Here is a 16,925-nt window from a genome sequence, read left to right on the forward strand (position 1 = left end):
ATGCTGCAAAAAGATAAAATATTGGCTCTTTCCTTGACGATGTGATTTCAGTTTGGGCTCGGGGGAAGCTGTCTGGAAGCAGGTGAGGGAGGGACTGCAGTGGAGAAGCAGTAAATGGCATCTTCTGGAAGCCTGAGTAATGATACCCTCGCTTTGCATGTAGATCACCTCTCGTCTGCGTGCCTTGGAGAACTGCAAAGGTGCTCTACAGATGGCTTAGAGCCGTCAAGGGGAGGGAAAGGCAACCTTGGAGCGCAGGAAAGATGTTAATAAAATTTAAATGTAATTCTTCCCCTTTCTCAGCTCCTAAATGTGAAAAATATTAGCTTGGTGGAGACTGAAAACAGATGGTGAGCAGTTGGAGCAGATAAGCATGTTATTCAAAATAAACATTCGCCAAAGCTGGGGAGGTGGCGAACCATATTTCATTTCACCCTATTTACATTATCAGGTCAGGTTACACTGATGCTGCCTCTCGTTTGCATTCAGACTATCAACAGGGAGCCCTGTGAGGAGCCAACTGCAGCCCGTCCTTCCCAGCGGGGACGTGTCGGGGCTGCAGCGGCTGCGTTGGGGCCCTTTCCCTGGCTTTTCTCCAGGGGATCTGTTGAGCTGGTTATGGAATCGCAATTTGGGTCAGAAGGGACCTTTAAAGGTCATCCAGTCCAGCCCCCTGCCATGTGCAAAGAGCTGTCCTGGGATATAGGCAGGGTCCTGCCAGCCACTGGGGTCTGTCCTTCCTTGGTTTCCCTCTTTCCACTGGCCTCCATTTAGCCAAGCTCAGCGTTGCTTTGTCATAAACCAGGGAGTCTGATCCATGTGAGCTGTAGGGGAAAGAAGCCTCTGGTTCTGAGGGCTGTTTCTAGAAAATGTTCATCTTGCTGACGTGTAGGTGATGTATAATTCATGCCTCTAGTCCTAGTGGTCATCTGAGGTGGTGGTAGGGCCAGTGGAAAGAGAGGTGTGGCTGGAGCGTGGCTTATCTCCCTTGTTTTGATGAATGTTTTGGGATGGGCTGAATTGCCCTTGCAGGGTTCTGTCTGTGCCTCGGCTCCGGAACAAGCTCAGACCTGACTCATGGGTGACCAGAGGATTTCTCCTGCTGGATTTAACCTTGGTTGCTGTTACTGGGACAGTTCTCCAGTCCCTTGCTCTCAAGAGGCAGGTATGAATTTGGGGCTTCTAATTTTTTGAGGTGAGGATTCTAATTTTTTAGGTTATGAGCATATTCTGCCTGTTCTAGATGAAAGGCAAAAACATCTGCTTGGGTTAAACCTCTTCTTTCTGTCTGAAACCGTTATGTGCTTTTGCTCCTGAGACTCTGAACTACTGGGCAAACCCTTGTACACAGGCTTTCCCTCAAAAATATCAGCCAAACCCAAAACTTTGTCAATTTACAGGTTTTCAAATATGACCACTTAGTGGTCAGAGCTTTGTTGATGAGATCTGATTTTGAGTCTGTTCTGAAGTTGCTAAAAGGAAAAGCAAACCTTACCTGGGCATAGTTGCAGGGCTGTCTCATGTGGTTTTCTCTTATTTCTTCCAAGATGTTTCACGTTTTGACTTCTGCAGAAAGCCAGGAGTGCTCTAGTCCGGCATATGGTTTGGTGAGATGCATTTCTGACTCTGTACAGCTTATTTATAAATGGGAGCTACAAAATTGCTCCCAGGGCAGGCAGGTTCCTCCTTCCTCCTTAACTCTGGTGCCGGGGAATCAAGGGGAATCCTACTCCTGCATCAGGAATGGCTTGAAAATATCAGTGTTCCTGCTGTACAAACCCTCAAGACACCCAGCCACGGGCTTTAAATCCCTGTCCCAGGGGGAGGAGGAAAGGCTGGACTGTCTCGGGGTGATAGCAAAGTTTAAAGCCTGTACACACTCCGTGTGCAGAGGTGACTGGATTAAATTGTGCCCATGCAGACACTGCAGTGCAAATTCATATAAAGCACTCATGTTTTCTGCACTGGAGCAGTGGCTCTTCCTCTTGGCAAATTCATGTCTCTGCCATGGGAGCTGGGTCAAGGCTTTCTCTTGAGCAGGGTGGAACACCTCCTGGTGTTATCTTGCTGGCTGTTGGAACTATGTTTTGAACTTTGGGAAGAGGATGGGGAGGAGACCATTTGTGTCTGTCTGCCCTCAGGGTTATTCCTATCGCTCTTTTCTGGTTATCTTGCTTTTCAAGGGAAGGTAACATCCAGTTCTCCTCATGCAGTGTTTTTGTTTCTTTTTCGTGGCTTAGTCTATTCTTTAACTGCCAAAGGAATTAAAGGATTAATTTGAATTCCAGTGTACTTGAGATACTCCCTAACTTATCGCTGTTTATTTTCTTGTGCCTTTTCCGTTTTCTCAAACCCGCAGGCATGAAGAGATTAATAAAGCAGCTTCTTTATAGAGTTCACAGTGCAAGCAAGTGCTGGCTGTTTGTCATAGGTTACCTGTCACAGCAACACTCTCTTTGTGCTAAACACCATAGGTGGTAAAGTTCTTGAAGAAGATAAATAGGATGAAATCTGTCTCGAGTGCATGTTGAAACTGCCCCCTCTGAAATGTGCTGTGGTGTTGGAGAGCTGGAGCCTCAGTCCCTTGGGACTGCAGGAGTGGGACTTCCCTGAGGGTCAGTCAAGACCCCAGGTTTTCTCCTGGCATCTTGTCCTTTTGTCTCCCTTTGCTCTTTCTCCTCTCCAGAAAGGAAAATCATCGGCTGAACTTAATCTCGACATATGTTCCTTTTTAATTTTGTTACGCCGGGAGGAGAACTGGAGCAGGGAAGGAAATAGGGTGGCGTGGGGGCACATGAAACTGGGGCTTTGCAGCGTGTCACGGAGGGGTGAAGGGCTCCAGGTGTAGTCAGAGCTCTGGGGCTTTCTAGTCCCTTGCACACCTGGGCCCCTTAAATGGGACACACGAGTATATAGGGCACGAGCACAGAGTGGTCTGTGCCTGCAGCTGTCTGTGCCCAGCTGGCAGCTCGAGCATCTGAAATCTGGAACTCGGCGCTGTGAAATCTGCTCTGCAGCTCCACCACCATTTGGAGAAGACGGAATTCTTGCGTCAAGCCAAGACTAAAACAGCACCGTCACGATCGGGTTTTGTTTTACTCCAGTTGAATCGTCTTCCCATGTGAAACTCCAGCGTTCCAGGCTGGGAAGGCAGCTCTCCCACCCGCCTGGGTGGCCATGTCACTGCTGCCTCTTTCCCTGGGCAGGTCCTGGTGCAAAGCTGAGCACGTGTCACTGCAAAGCTTTGGCGTTTGGCAGCTCGACAGCAAAAGTGTTGTGCCATAAACAGGTTGGATCTGCTCCTGCAGGCACTGCTTGGAAAGTAGCGACAGCGTTTGTGAGTGTTCCTGATCCAGGTGGGGTTTGGAAGGAGTTTTTGAAGGAAAACAGCCCAACATTTCCAGTTTGGGCAGGTGTCCTGCTGTGACACTTGATGTATTCAGTCATTGACAGGAATTATTCTTCTCAGAGCATCATCCAAAATCTGTGACAGCATTTGACTCTTTAGGAGTCAGCTAAAGTGACACGGTGGAGTGACTTGGAGACATTTGGAGGAGCATCTCAGCATCCTCCCTGCACATCTGGAGGCAGCACTGAAATGTTGCTGTTGGTGAGCCAGTAAATATTTCTGAGTGGTGAAATCTGAAGAATGAGGCCGGGAAGGCAGCGTTTCCCCAGGGATCAGCTCCCTGGCTCATTTTTAGCCCCAGGTCAACTCAAGGCTGACTCAAGCCCTTGGTCACAGTCTGATTTGCTCACATGATTCTCATTAAATGGATGTGTTTAGGCTAAAAATGGGGAGCTTCAGAAAGATGGTTTTTATCTGCATTTATAGATGCCCCAGGTCATTAGCAGGAAGCTTTTAAATTTAACAATCCTGTTTGCTTCTTGTCTGTCGGAGTGGGCTTGGAAAAGAAGGTGTTGGCTTCTTGTGGGCTTTGGTTTTGGTGTCTCACACAGTAGCTGGTTTTATTTTGGGGCTGTAAACTCCATGTGAAATTTATTCCCCCCCCGTAAATTAACCAAATTAGTTCTGCTTTTGTAACGTGCCCTTGGAGCATTTTAGGAGGAAGGAGGAGAAAACTTAAGGATTAGTTTCACGCTGTTTCTCTCTAAGGCATGGCAATATCGGGTTGGCCAATGTACACCTGGAAAAGGGGTTTTCATGGGAAGGAGATCAGAGGAGGCAGGAGGGTGGCAGTGGGTCCCTGGGTGGTCATCAGGCAGCTAACACTGAGTGCTGGATAGGCACAATTAGTGCTGTTTTCATTGAAAAATTTGGGTCATTTAGCAACATGGTTGTGCATCATATTCATGCACAGGAATGGCAGGAAGAGTCTGCACTTAAAGGTTCAATTGTATGAAAGTTGGACCAAATGTACATGAATAGTACTTTGCAATATGGCTTTAATATGGCTGTTATATGTTAATAGCAGTTTTCTCTGGCTTCAGTATCTCCCCATGTCATGAAAGAAAAGCTTAGAATTTTTTCCTTTCTTTTTGAAAGCAGGCTTAGACAAATGAAGACACAAACATTCTGGGATGTGGCTTTTATAGCAATTCCAGCCCCACTACCCCCATCACTCCACCTGCACTGACAGGGGCAGGAAAAGATGGGTTTTCAGTGTGTATCATCTCTGCTTCCCCTTCCTGCAAAGAACAAAAAAAAAATGTTAGGAATAACGAAGTTCATTTGTTACCTCTCTGGCATTACCCATGACTTGCCATAAGGAGAATAAATGAGGCAGCTCCGTGGCAGAGCAGGTGCTGGGGGCTGACAGAGCAGATCCCAGGCAGCAGCACGAGGGCTCAGGTGCCAGTTTGTGTTTTCTCTGCTCTCCAAAGCAGCGTTTTTGTTGTTGGGAGTTGAAGTAGCAGGTTCTGCGATTGTGTTTCAGCGCAGAAGTTTGCCATGTATTCAGTGCTTTATGGGAATACAGCATTTAATCGCTCTGCCAGGACTCGAAAGCTGAATTTCTTACAGCTGACAGATACTGGTAATAACTGTGAATTACAAATCAGATTGTAGCTGTCCAGAGCCCAGCGTGCATCACCAGAGAGGTGGAAGTTGAGTGTCTGCACCTCCCTCCCTGCCTGGGCTGGGGTGCAGGTAAATGTGCTGGGAACACCCCGTGGTGTTCCCATGCAGCAAGTGCTGGAGCATGGTCACAACTCGTTAGTGAGCTAATTGAACGAGGCAAGGGGCAGCTCGAGGAGCAGGGAGTGGGGACCATGATCTCAGAGGGATGATTTGTTGGGATCATGGACACCGGAGACACTGGCAGTGCAATACAGAGCACCCCTGGAATGGCGTTGGCTCCCACAGGAGCTGTGCTTTGGAGATCCTTAGGCTTTTTCTGCTGAGTGTCTGGATTTAAAGAACAAAACAATACCCTGAAACACACCCCTCCAAAAAAAAAAATGTCCCCCAGAACCCCAAGACTTGCTTAAAAACGGATTTCCTCCTTTTCCTCTTGTTTTCATCTAAGGGTGCCTTGTGAAGCTGATCCCAGCCACTAGAGCTGGGAGTGTGGTCACACTGTTCCCCTGAGCTGGGATGTCCCTCAGAGGCTGGAAAGGAAGCCACAGTGTGAGGTGATGTGTTAGACCCTAGAGACTGCACACAAGGGAGAGGACGTGAATGGCTGGTGTCAGTTCAGCTCTGCAACCCCAGGCCCATTCTGGTCCCTTGCTGGCACAGCACAAATCCAGGTTACCTGTTGCACGGCTCTGAGAGGTTGTGATCCCTCTGGAGAGGCTCCGTGCTGGTGAGGAGCATGTGGGCACAGCAGGGGAGTCTCAGGGGGATCTTAAATGGGGGCAAAGTGAAGCAAATGGGCAAAAATACTTTGAAGAAGCATCTTCAGGCACGAGGGGTGAGAAGATGCTGTCAGGAGGCTGGAGTGGTGGGCATGGACACTGTGAGCATGCACCCAGGGTGTCTGTCCCAGCTCGGGGCCACATCCTGCCTGTTCCCTGCAGCCTTGGGGCCACACGGAGCAGTGTGGGAACCTTGTGGGAACCTTGTGGAAACCTTGCTTGCCTTCCCTCCCGCCTCTTATCTTCACCCGGGCAACTGCTCGTGTGCTGGGCGGGGAAACGTGTGTCCCTGACTGTCACTAAGCCTTGCCACCTTCTCTTGGTACAGTTGCTGGTGAGAAGAGGGTGCCAGTGATGCCCGGATCGCCCGTGGAAGTGAAGATACAGTCCAGGTCCTCTCCTCCCAACATGCCACCGCTGCCCCCCGTGAACCCCGGCGGACCCCGGCCCGTGTCCTTCACTCCGACTGCACGTAAGACCCCAGGAGCTCTGCTTTTCCCAGGGATTAGCTGTATCCAGGAGGGAAGGCTGTGCTCAGAGCACTCACTGGGGATGTCTCAGCCATTAGCATTAGCCATGGGTTGCTGCTGTTAGGAAGGTGGGACTGGGGCTTTCCTGCTGTTCTGCAATGCAAGCAGGATGTCTGTATTCCCCCTCTGCCCCCCTGCCTGCTCCTATCTTGCTCCTGGTGCTGCCTTGAGTCCTTCTCTTTGCAGGTGCAGCTTTGATTTCCACCATAAACTCCTTAAGAAATTGAAGTCTTTTATCAGGTCGGCTTCAAACAAGCCAAGTGCTGGGCTTTTCACTCTATCTTTTGGAGGAGTTAATTCCCACTCTGCTGTATCTCGCTTTGCAGACAGCATTCCTGCAGCTGAGATTAGAAAGTTTTTCTTTTTTTTTAATTTCCCAGCCTTGAAAATTCCTTGCTGTCCATCCAGATTCTCTTTTCTCCATCTTCTCTGTATAATCTTTCCTATTAAGGCACGGTCGATCCTGATCCTGCCCGGCCATAGCACAGCCTTGCACCCACTTTTTTCTAGCAGGGTGTTGCTTAGAGGTGATCCACAGATGGGATGAACCTCCAGCCTTTTCGTACAGCCTCTGTTTTCCTCCCTTAGCCAATGTTTAGGCCATTTAACATCTTTTTAAAAGCATCATTTCATAGCAAAGCTGCTTTACTTTGTTGGTCGTGGAGTTATCTGACCCCTGCACATGGCGTGTACATATTTTCCAGGCCCTTCTCGCCCCTTTTTCCCTGCACAGAGTGTTCCCTAGCTGGCTCTGCACTGCTCTGCTGTCCGTGACAGCGTCTGGGCTATCTCACAGATCCACACTGGCAGTGGGATTCGGGGATTTACAATCCAGCCTCTTGGAGGACACACACTGATGTGCTGCGTGATGCTGGCAACAGCACTAATCACTGGGTTATCCCGCCAGACACATTGTCCCCATCTTTATGTGCTGAGGGATTTTTAATGGCTCTCCTTTTGCTCAGGCAGAAAAAGACCATTAGCAAAGTGACAGAAATTAATTTTTCCAATGAGGATGCTTGGCATGCTGTTAAGGGCCGAGAAACCTGAATCTGCTGATTGCAGATGACTTAATTGCCTCTTTCCAAGACAGATGAGAGCTGCGACCTGTGAGGAAGTTCATTCTTGCTTTTTTATTTCTCAGTTGCACCAGAGGGGCTTGGTCAGAGTCAGTGAGTGTGTGTCTTGCCCTGTCAAAGCCCACAGCTTGGGCAGGTGAGAGGAGCACGTTGGAACAAAGCCTTGCCTACCTGTGGATCGCTAACAAAGAGTTGGAGAAGCAGCAAAACCTTGTGACTTTTGAGGACCTAGGGCAGAATTTAAGCGTAGCCCGAGAGGATGACTTTGTTCCCAGGAGTTTATCATCCTCCTCTCCCCACACCAGGAATCCCCCTGGTCTGGAGGTGCCGCCTCGTTCGCTTCAGTGCTGTCGTCTCACCTGGAAAGGGAGGTCCCAGCCCGGCTGTGTGGGCTGTGGTGCAGCAGCTCCTGGTGATGTGCAGGATCAGATAACTGCCAGCTGCCCTGCGGTGACGCCGTTGGCAGAGGGTCAGGAGGGGTGAGCCCAAAGACGCGGGGAGCGGTTACGGGGTCTGTGTGTAACGGCAGCCCCGGCCCCACTCACCCCGCTCCGGGGGATCACCCTGCACTGCCAACATCCCCTACTCCCTTGGCAGCCTCTCCCGAGGGTCCCCCACAGCCCCCAGGGATTGCCCAGCCCCTGCTTCTCCCAGGGTATAAATAGAGCCTGTTGCTCTCCTCAGGTTTTCATCTGAAAGAATAAGAGGAAGTGAAATAGAGAAGGGGGAAGCGCCTCAGTTGTGGCTGTCAGAGAGCACGGAGCTGTGCAGCCCTTGGCTGTTTGAGGGGAGCTTCTCTGGGCGGCTTCCCCCCTATTTATAACGCTTTTATTGGGAAATAAATATCTTTATGGGTAACTGTCAGAGGCCTTGCCTTTCACATAGCTCTGGTTTTTCTGGTACTCCATGCTAACTAACCCTGTGGGTGCGTCCTGACATCCCTGTACCTTTGCCACTGCAGGGAAGCCAGTGTGGACAGGAGTTTTCCAGGTTGCTTTTCTCCATAACAAAAGGCATGAACTCACTTTGCCTTTGCACCTCCATCCTCTCAGTCCTGGCCTTCACCTTCACCTCGTCATTTCTCAGTCTATGAAAGGCCACGTTTTTGTTATCCCCCGAGGAGCCTGTCAGCCCTTGGTTAGCAGGAACCACCTTTGATGGTCTCAGTAGCCTTATCTTTCCTTGCATCTTAACTGACTCTGGTTAAGTTTCCCTCCTGTGCTCACCACTAAGGTCCAGGTGTGTGCAGCCTTTCCAGCCTCCGGCCCTGGTGTGCCCCAGAGTGGTTTAACTGTTCCAGTGCCTCCTGTCTTCTCTGAAAAACCCCTCACTGGGTTCAGCAGGATTTGATATGATCCTTGTGAAGCTGCAGTGGAAGTTTTGGCTTTTTATTTTGGTTTTTTTTTTTTTTGCAAGTTGCTGCTCCTCCCACGGGCCAAAGGCAATGCTGCTGGGTGGCATCAGGGCTTCTCTTGAAATGGTTTTTACAGCTTGTGGCCTCTTTATCAGCACTTACATCCATAGGGGATTCAGGGCTGGGCTTTTGAGGATAACCCAGTGGATCAGCAACAACTGTATTTCCAGTGATGTGCTTTTCACCTCTGAAATCCTGGGTTTATACCAAGTTGGGGCCCTGGTGCACAGCTGCTCGTCAGACAGGGCTCGGGATTGCACAACCACGGCCCAGGGATGTCAACAATTTATTCTAATCCCTTGCCGAGTTCCCAGACTTCCAGCCCTTCAGTCTGTTTTGAATGCTCACCACTTACGGGAGGCAAAGCTGCAGATGGGACCAGGTTGTTAAAAACAACAGTGTTTGCGAAATTCCCTGTAGATCCCTGGGGACGGGTGGCGGGCGCTGCTGGGGCAGGATCTGTCAGCACCCCTTGGGGTGAGGTGGAGGCACCTGAGCTGCCATCCCGAGTGGAAAGCACCAGGCCACAGGGACGTGCCCACCTGATGCTCAGTGTTGCTTCCATCTCCCGTTTGCAGTGCCCAATGGAATCAACCATTCCCCCCCAACGCTGAATGGAGCCCCATCCCCGCCCCAGAGGTTCAGCAACGGCCCTTCCTCCTCCTCCTCCTCCTCGCTGACAAACCAGCAGCTCCCAGCCACGTGTGGTGCCCGGCAGCTCAGCAAGCTGAAGCGCTTCCTCACCACCCTGCAGCAGTTTGGCAACGACATCTCACCGGAGATCGGGGAGAAGGTCCGGACCCTCGTCCTGGCACTGGTGGTAAGTCCTGCACCAGCCCAGGCTGCCTGGATTTTCCCAGAGCGCTTTGGCCATGGGATCTCAGCAGCCAGCACATGCCCCCATCCCACAGTGTTCTCTCTGTCTTTGCAAGCAGAGCTGGGGGCTGAGCAAGACTGTCATGTTTGTGCTTTCTGGGAAACTTGCTGACTTCTTTTTTCTTATCTCTAGTGGGTTTCAAAAAGCTGTTTATCCAGTGGCTTTGACATGAGCCTTGTGTGCAGCTAGTCTTGAGGAAACCTGGAAGGATTTGGACAAAGCTTTTCTGTAAATCATAGAATCACGAAATGGTTTTGCTTGGAAGGGACCTTAAAGATCATCTCGTTCCAACCCCCTGCCATGAGAACACCCCTCCAACCCAAATGAATGGGCGTAGCTGTGGAGTTGTACCCAGTATTTGCAGTTATACAGACTGAGAGAAGTGCTGTGCAGTGTGTTAGACATTATGCTCTGTGTGCTTTACAAGGATGTGGAGCGATAGGACAAGGGAGGAATAGCTTTAAACTGAAAGTAGGTTTAGATTGGATATTAGGAAGAAATTCTTCCCTGTGAGGGTGGGGAGGCCCTGGTACAGGTTGCCCAGAGAAGCTGTGGCTGCCCCTGGATCCCTGGAAGTGTCCAAGGCCAGGTTGGACGGGGTTTGGAGCAACCTGGGCTAGTGGAAGGTGTCCCTGCCCATGGCAGGGGGTGGAATGAGATGAGCTTTGAGGTCCCTTCCAATCCAAACTATTCTAGGATTCTGTGACCTTGGACTGAGGCCCTAGAGCCCAGCACCACACAGCCTGGCCAGCTTCGGTCCCATGGGGCACCCAGTGGGGCTCCTGAGCTGATCTCTGCTTTTTGGCACGTTTCTTTTGAGGCTCAGCATGCAGTGAAGGTCACTAGACTGCAGCAGCCTGGAGCATTTCCGCTTCCAAGGTTGGCATGGGCTGCAAATGTGGGTCTGTCCATGTCCTCAGGAGTGTTCTCAGTGCTTGAGCACTGGATGCAAAGTGCTGCTGCTGCATTTATGTAGCACAGATACTTCCATGGGTAGTACCTTAGCTTACCCTGTTGGAAAGGAAATGATAAGCTGTCCAGGTCCATCCTGGGTTGTGGTAATTGCTGCAGGGATGAGCTTTGTACAGGCAGGTTACCAAATGCTGCTTTTCCCAGGGAGCCCCCAGCCTGAACAGCCCCAGGGGGTGCAGGGCTGGGCCAGGAGAGGATCATGGTGAGCAGGAGGCTGATGGAGACTTTGTGGATGGTCCTTAGGTTAGAGGAGGAGAGCTGGAAGGGAAGGAAGGAGAGGGAGGTGTGCAGCTCTGAGCAGCTGGGATCACTGGCTCCCTGCAGCCCGCCCCAGGCCACTGGGCCAGCGTGCAGGAGATGCCAGCTGGGCTGTGCTGCCTCCCAGAGCCAGCCTCTGCCTCCCAGCCCCAGAGCTGGGAGGATGCTGGGCCAGGCAGTTCCCACCCCTCTCCGGGTGCAGTGTTCCTGCTCCTCTGGCCTGAGCCTTTTTGGCTGCGCTCGGCAGGATCCGATGCAAACACTGCCAGCCCCGTCGTGGCAGATGCAATCACCCTCCCGCTTCTGTTCCTTTGGAGCTGTTTCCCATATGTCTAAAAATAAGAACAAATTGTCATTTCATCTCTTAATTTCTTTTCTCAGAACTCGACGGTGACAATCGAGGAATTTCACTGCAAACTGCAAGAGGCGACGAACTTCCCCCTGCGGCCGTTTGTGATCCCCTTTCTGAAGGTGACAGGGAGCTGCTGGGGCTTGCTGGTGCTCCTTGTGCCAGCCTGTGCTGCTTGGCAGCGTGACATTGCTGGGAAAGCTCTCCTTGCAAGCACCACAGCGGTTTTGTTAAGGTCCAAGACAGACTGCACAGACCGTAGTGGTGGCCATGTGGGACTGGCTCGCGGCAGGCTGGAACGTGTGCCACTTATGTCTGCTTGTGTGCTGGGGATAAAGGAGGCAAACCAAGCTCCATGTGGCAGCTCAGATCTAGAATATTTGAAGTGCTGGCACATGGAGCATGTCTGGGGTGTATAGATTGCAGAGTCACAGCATGGTTTGGGTTGGAAGGGACCTTAAAGCTCATGTGGTTGCAATCCCCTGCCATGGGCAGGGACACCTTCCACCTGACCAGGTTGTTCCAAGCCCTGTCCAACCTGGTCTTGAACACCTTCAGAGGTGGGGAGTCCACAACCTCTCTGGGTAACTAGATTATGGAAGCACAGAGTGATTCTTGTGACACTTGGGTTTTGGGTGTACCGATGTCAGCCCATCCTCAGTTCCTGGGAAAGTACAGGTGAGTCTGTCAGTGCAGACACCAGGAGCTGGAGCATCCTGAGGGGGGCCACAGGCGTTACCTCTCTGAGGTATTAATGAAGAAGAGCAAACCTTCTGGAACGGCTGGAAACTCCTGCCCCCTCTGTAATCCAGACCCGTGCTTGTTTTCCAGGCCAATCTCCCGCTGCTGCAGCGGGAGCTGCTGCACTGTGCCCGTGCTGCCAAGCAGACACCTTCCCAGTACCTGGCACAGCACGAGCACATCCTGCTCAACACCAACACCACGTCCCCCGCCGACTCCTCTGAGCTGCTCATCGAGGTGAATGGCAATGGGAAGAGGCACAGTCCAGACAGGTAAAAACAGCTGTTGTCATTCTCTTAAGTTGTTGAAGTTGTGGTTTTCATTTTAGCTTTGCTGCTGGCAAAGCTTCAAGCAGCATCCAGGGTCTTATCACTCCCAACAACTATTCTGGCTGTTAAAGACACCAATGGCTGCTCCTCCTGCACTGTAAATTCAGGTCATGTTCCTCTTTCAGGCAGGTTTTGTCCCAGAGGGATTTTTGGGTAGCATTGAAAAGCCAGAGCTGGAGAGCTGAGCAGTTTTTCACCGCCCCAGCAGTAAATGGAGGCACTGGCAGGGCTGGGAAGGATGTGGTTCATTTTCACCACTTTTTATTCCAAGATAAAAGTTGTTATGTAATTATGTGGAGCATGCCTCAAATTTATAAAAACTGTGAAATTTTAATTTGGTCATGCTCAGAAAGATGAATCACAACACTCGGGCATCCTGAGCCTTTCCTTTGACAGGGTCACTCTGAGCATCGCTTCACAAATTGAGTGTGTTTGTTTGAGCCCCCTGCATTAACCCCCTGGTAAAATCATCGCTGCCCAGACTCTGCTGATTCAAAAACTGCGTCTTTCCCTTTCTGAGAGTGCGTTTGTGGGATGCTAATGAAGGCTTTTCCATGCTGGTTGCAGGAGGGAAGACAGCAGCTTTGAGAGGGAACCGCTGCCGACAGAGCCCCCGGCCAAGAGGGTGTGCACCATCAGCCCCGCGCCCCGGCACAGCCCTGCCCTCACCATCCCCCTGATGAACCCCAGCGGGCAGTTCCACCCCACCCCGCCGCCCCTCCAGCACTACACCTTGGAAGATATCGCCACCTCCCACCTCTACAGGGACCCCAGCAAGATGTTGGAGCACAGAGAGATCCGGGACAGGCACGGAGGGCTTGGTGAGAGAGACTGGAGGGCTCTTTGTTGAGCTCTGGTGTCGGTCCCTGCTCGGCCACCCGAAGCTGTGTAGTGCTGGGCATGTGCTCAGCAGGGTTTTTGCAGGGAATTCAGAGGAAACAACTCACCATGGAAAGTTAAAGACAGGAAGATTTAGAGTTTATATTTCCCTGTATATGTGTGAAGACTGGAGCCACTGAGGATGAGGAGGAAGGATCTGGTGTGTGAGTTGAGTGTAGCCAACTCAGTAGGGCAGGGAAGTAAAAGTAACGTCTCCAAGATCAGGAGAGCAGGGCCTGACCCCCTGCCCCGTTTCTCCCTTAGGTGTGTGGGAGGTGTACACTGTTTTTCCAACAGGACAGCCTGAATCACAAGCTCTGCGCTCCCCTGTTTATAACAAAGGAACCAGCTCCACAAGCAGGTCAGAGCCAGAGCCACAAGTGAATTGTAGCACTTTACAGAAGTGACACAGACAGGGATGAAAAAGCACCAGCATGGAATTGCCCCTGTAGAGCCACAGCCCTGAGATGTGTTTTAAAATCCCAGCTATATGGAGCTGGAAACAGAGCTCTTTATTGTCCCTTGGAGCACTGCAAACAGTTGGTCCATCTAATCCCTCTCTGGTTGCAGGTTTGAATGGAGGGTACCAGGACGAGCTGGTGGATCACCGCTTAACGGAGAGGGAATGGGCTGATGAGTGGAAACATCTCGATCACGTGAGTAATGGCAGGAGGTGTGGGAAGCTCTGTGGGATGCAGCAACCCATTGCTCCACCTGCTCCAGTTTGTGATTTCCTTGTTGTTGGTTCTATATCCAGGCTCTCCCAGTGGCTGGTAGAGGAACGAGGTGCCACAAGCAGGTGGATGGTGGGGAGGGTGGATAGGAGCTGTAGCACTTCCCTGGCAGGTTTTCTCTGCCCGTGGTCAGGGGAAGCCAAAATCAGTGTGGATGAAGTGTCTGGAGCTGGGGAGCTTCTCCTGCAGATCACAGCCATGGCTGTATGAGCAAACAAACCTGACCTTTTCCCCAGGTCCCACAAGGTCCCTTGACTTTTTGGTCTTTCCTGCCACAGCCCTGGCCAGCACGGGACCAACAAGCATGTAGATGTGCTATGTGCAGTCAGGGTATGGACATTAAAAATGAGTAAACCCATCATTATTGTTTTAAATACTTTCTTTCCTGCGGTGACAGCTTTTTATGGGCCACAACAAGGCACTGACAGCAAGACTTGGTGCTTCTGGCAGACTTTAGGCTGAGCTTTTTCCTTCTGAGCAAGGCTGCTCTTCCAAGCACTTCCCTGGAGCGTTTCCCTCAAAGAGATGGGATTGAAATTCAGCTTTGATCATAAGTGCAGAGACATATCATGGTCTAAAGCTAATGGTTTCTTTGGAGGGGATGGGGTTGGGGTGGAGCAGAGGCCCTATAGCTGAGTATCTGGAGGTAGTTGTGTCTGTAGAGAGCTGGCACCAGGATCACAGCCAACCCTTGCATGGACACCCTATTCCCATAGGAAAGTGGTGGGGTTTTCCCCTCCACCTTCAGGACCGTGGCCTGGAGTTGTTTAGCCACTTCCTGGGGTGGCCAAGGCCTTAGGGTGCAGGTGTGACCTCCTCCTCCCCACCTGGTGCTGCATCCCTGCGTGTGGCACCCTACCTGAGTACTGCATCATCCCAGATACCAAAATTGCCTCCCTCCTGTCTCATCTGCCTCGAGTGATCCCTCCATGGCACCTCTGAGACATTTGGGATCTCAGAATCACAGAATATGCTGAGTTGGAAGAGACCCACAAGGATCATTGAATCCAGCTCCTGACCCTGCAAAGGCCCATCTCCAAGAGTCACACCCTGTGTCCCAGAGGATCATCCAAATGCCTCTTGAGCTCTGGTAGCCTTGGTGCTGTGCCCACTGCCCTGGGGAGCCTGTTCAGTGCCATCCACCCTCTGGGGGAAGACCCTTTTCCTAACATCCACCCTGACCCTCCCCTGACACAACTTCAGGCCGTTCCCCCGTGTCCCACCGCTGGTCACCGCAGGGAAGGGAAACGACCTCGCGAGCGAGACTTTGAGAGCGCCGCGTTCTCCCGCAGGCGCTCAACTGCATCATGGAGATGGTGGAGAAGACGCGGCGCTCCATGGCCGTGCTGCGGCGCTGCCAGGAGGCCGACCGGGAGGAGCTCAACTACTGGAAGCGGCGCTGCAGCGAGACGGCGGAGCCGCGCAAGGCGGGCGCGGAGCTGCTCTCCCGGCACAGCCCCGGCAGCTCCGACTCCGTGGGCAGCGGTGAGTCCAACCCTTCCCGAGTGGGTGTTCTCAATTAGCACAGAGATATGTTAGGCATAAGTGATACGATAATAATACGTTCGAATTGTAATGTAAATTAAGCGGCGCGTAACTGTTCTCAAAGCTTTGAGGAAGCTGGATATGTGGAAGCTCTTGAGTGAGCTCCTGGAAGCAACATTTTACATCTAAAGGTACCATTTCTTATGCCAGAGAAGACTCTCTCTTCCTTGTCACTGAGCCACATTTACTGACCAAACACAGCCAAGCTGATCCAAAGCCGAGAAACCTGGGGGTGAAAAGGCAGGAGAGGTGTTTGGCTCTGCCTCTCTTCCCTTTCCAGTCCTTCTTGCCTAAAGGATTCTAAACGTCAAGGTCTAATTATTCTAAAAATACCAAAGACTTTTGTAAGTATAATAACTACCTTAATTCTATTTTTGTACCATGAGTCAACTTAACTTTATTCAAGCTGACTAGTTTTCCCCTCCAGTGTGCAGGGGTTTGACCCTATACAAAAAACAAGTCTAAAATGATAAGTTGGTTTATTTGGATGTAATTCTAATTTCTGTCCTAACAAATATGCTGTAAATGAAGTCCTGGGGGAAAAAAAAAGCCATGATCATTCAGTAATAAAAATAGATTTTTTTTCTAGCAAGAATAGATGTCAATTTGATATGTACTCCACTTGTTTGTGTACAAACTAAAGAGTGAATCCTCCTGCAAGAAATTCTAGTGCCCATGGCTCCAGCTGTCAGCATGGAGTGTCTGGGCATGTGTGACAGTCTGAGGGGTACAGCCAGCTTTTAGTCCTTCTATATTTAAGTATATCATGACTAATACACTTACAGCTCCATGTTATTAAAGGTAATATATTTTAATATAAACTGGGAATGCTCTTGATGCTTTTCCACTCATGGGACCTGGGGATAATTTTCAAGCTCCATTGCTCTTGTGAGAAGGTGCAGTTAAACATGAAGCAGCATTTCCAGGTGTCTTTGGGGACAGTTGTCCATCAGTTCAAGCCTTTGAATTGCCCAGGGAGTGGGAAATGCTGTGCTTAATGTAAACTGCTGGTGCTCAGGGTCTCTGGACAGTGCAGGTGTTGAATGACATATATTTGTAAGTATTGCCTGTTGCTATAGAGTACCAGGAGATGGAAACAGGTTATATAATGTCATAAATTATGCAAGGTGCTAATTAAATGTTGTAATTTGTCGTCTTGGGTGTTTGAGGAACGGCTTTAACCCTCGGAATCCTCTGCTTTGAGTTTTAGCTGGTCAGTCCTCCCCTGCCCCGCGATGTCCCGAGGCACCTCTGGGCACATAAGCAGCAGGTGGGGGAGATGAGGCTTTGCCAACCTTTCCCTGTGTCCCTTATTCCAACAGATTCACTGCGGGAGTTCAGCAGCAGGTCGGGAACGGGCTACGTCACTGAGGAGATTTGGAAAAAAGCTGGTGAGTG

General features: G+C 50.8%; 1 protein-coding gene across 3 annotated transcripts in view; it reads left to right on the top strand.

The window, feature by feature from the left end:
* CBFA2T2 (CBFA2/RUNX1 translocation partner 2) overlaps positions 1-16,925 on the top strand; it is a 57,688-nt gene that overhangs the window by 38,015 nt on the left and 2,748 nt on the right. For 2 of the 3 annotated variants that reach the window (XM_027693867.1, XM_027693868.1), the window contains exons 2-9: positions 6,149-6,292; positions 9,422-9,663; positions 11,332-11,421; positions 12,131-12,312; positions 12,937-13,190; positions 13,819-13,904; positions 15,275-15,467; positions 16,850-16,918. In XM_027693867.1, coding sequence (XP_027549668.1) covers positions 6,149-6,292; positions 9,422-9,663; positions 11,332-11,421; positions 12,131-12,312; positions 12,937-13,190; positions 13,819-13,904; positions 15,275-15,467; positions 16,850-16,918 — 1,260 coding nt within the window. Of the gene's footprint in view, positions 1-998; positions 1,166-6,148; positions 6,293-9,421; positions 9,664-11,331; positions 11,422-12,130; positions 12,313-12,936; positions 13,191-13,818; positions 13,905-15,274; positions 15,468-16,849; positions 16,919-16,925 lie in introns of those variants that run through there. The other variant, XM_027693866.1, reaches the window with a different exon arrangement.

The sequence above is a fragment of the Neopelma chrysocephalum genome, unplaced genomic scaffold, assembly GCF_003984885.1.
Source record: "Neopelma chrysocephalum unplaced genomic scaffold, ASM398488v2 Primary Assembly neopelma1_94, whole genome shotgun sequence".
NCBI classification, from domain to species: Eukaryota; Metazoa; Chordata; class Aves; order Passeriformes; family Pipridae; genus Neopelma; species Neopelma chrysocephalum.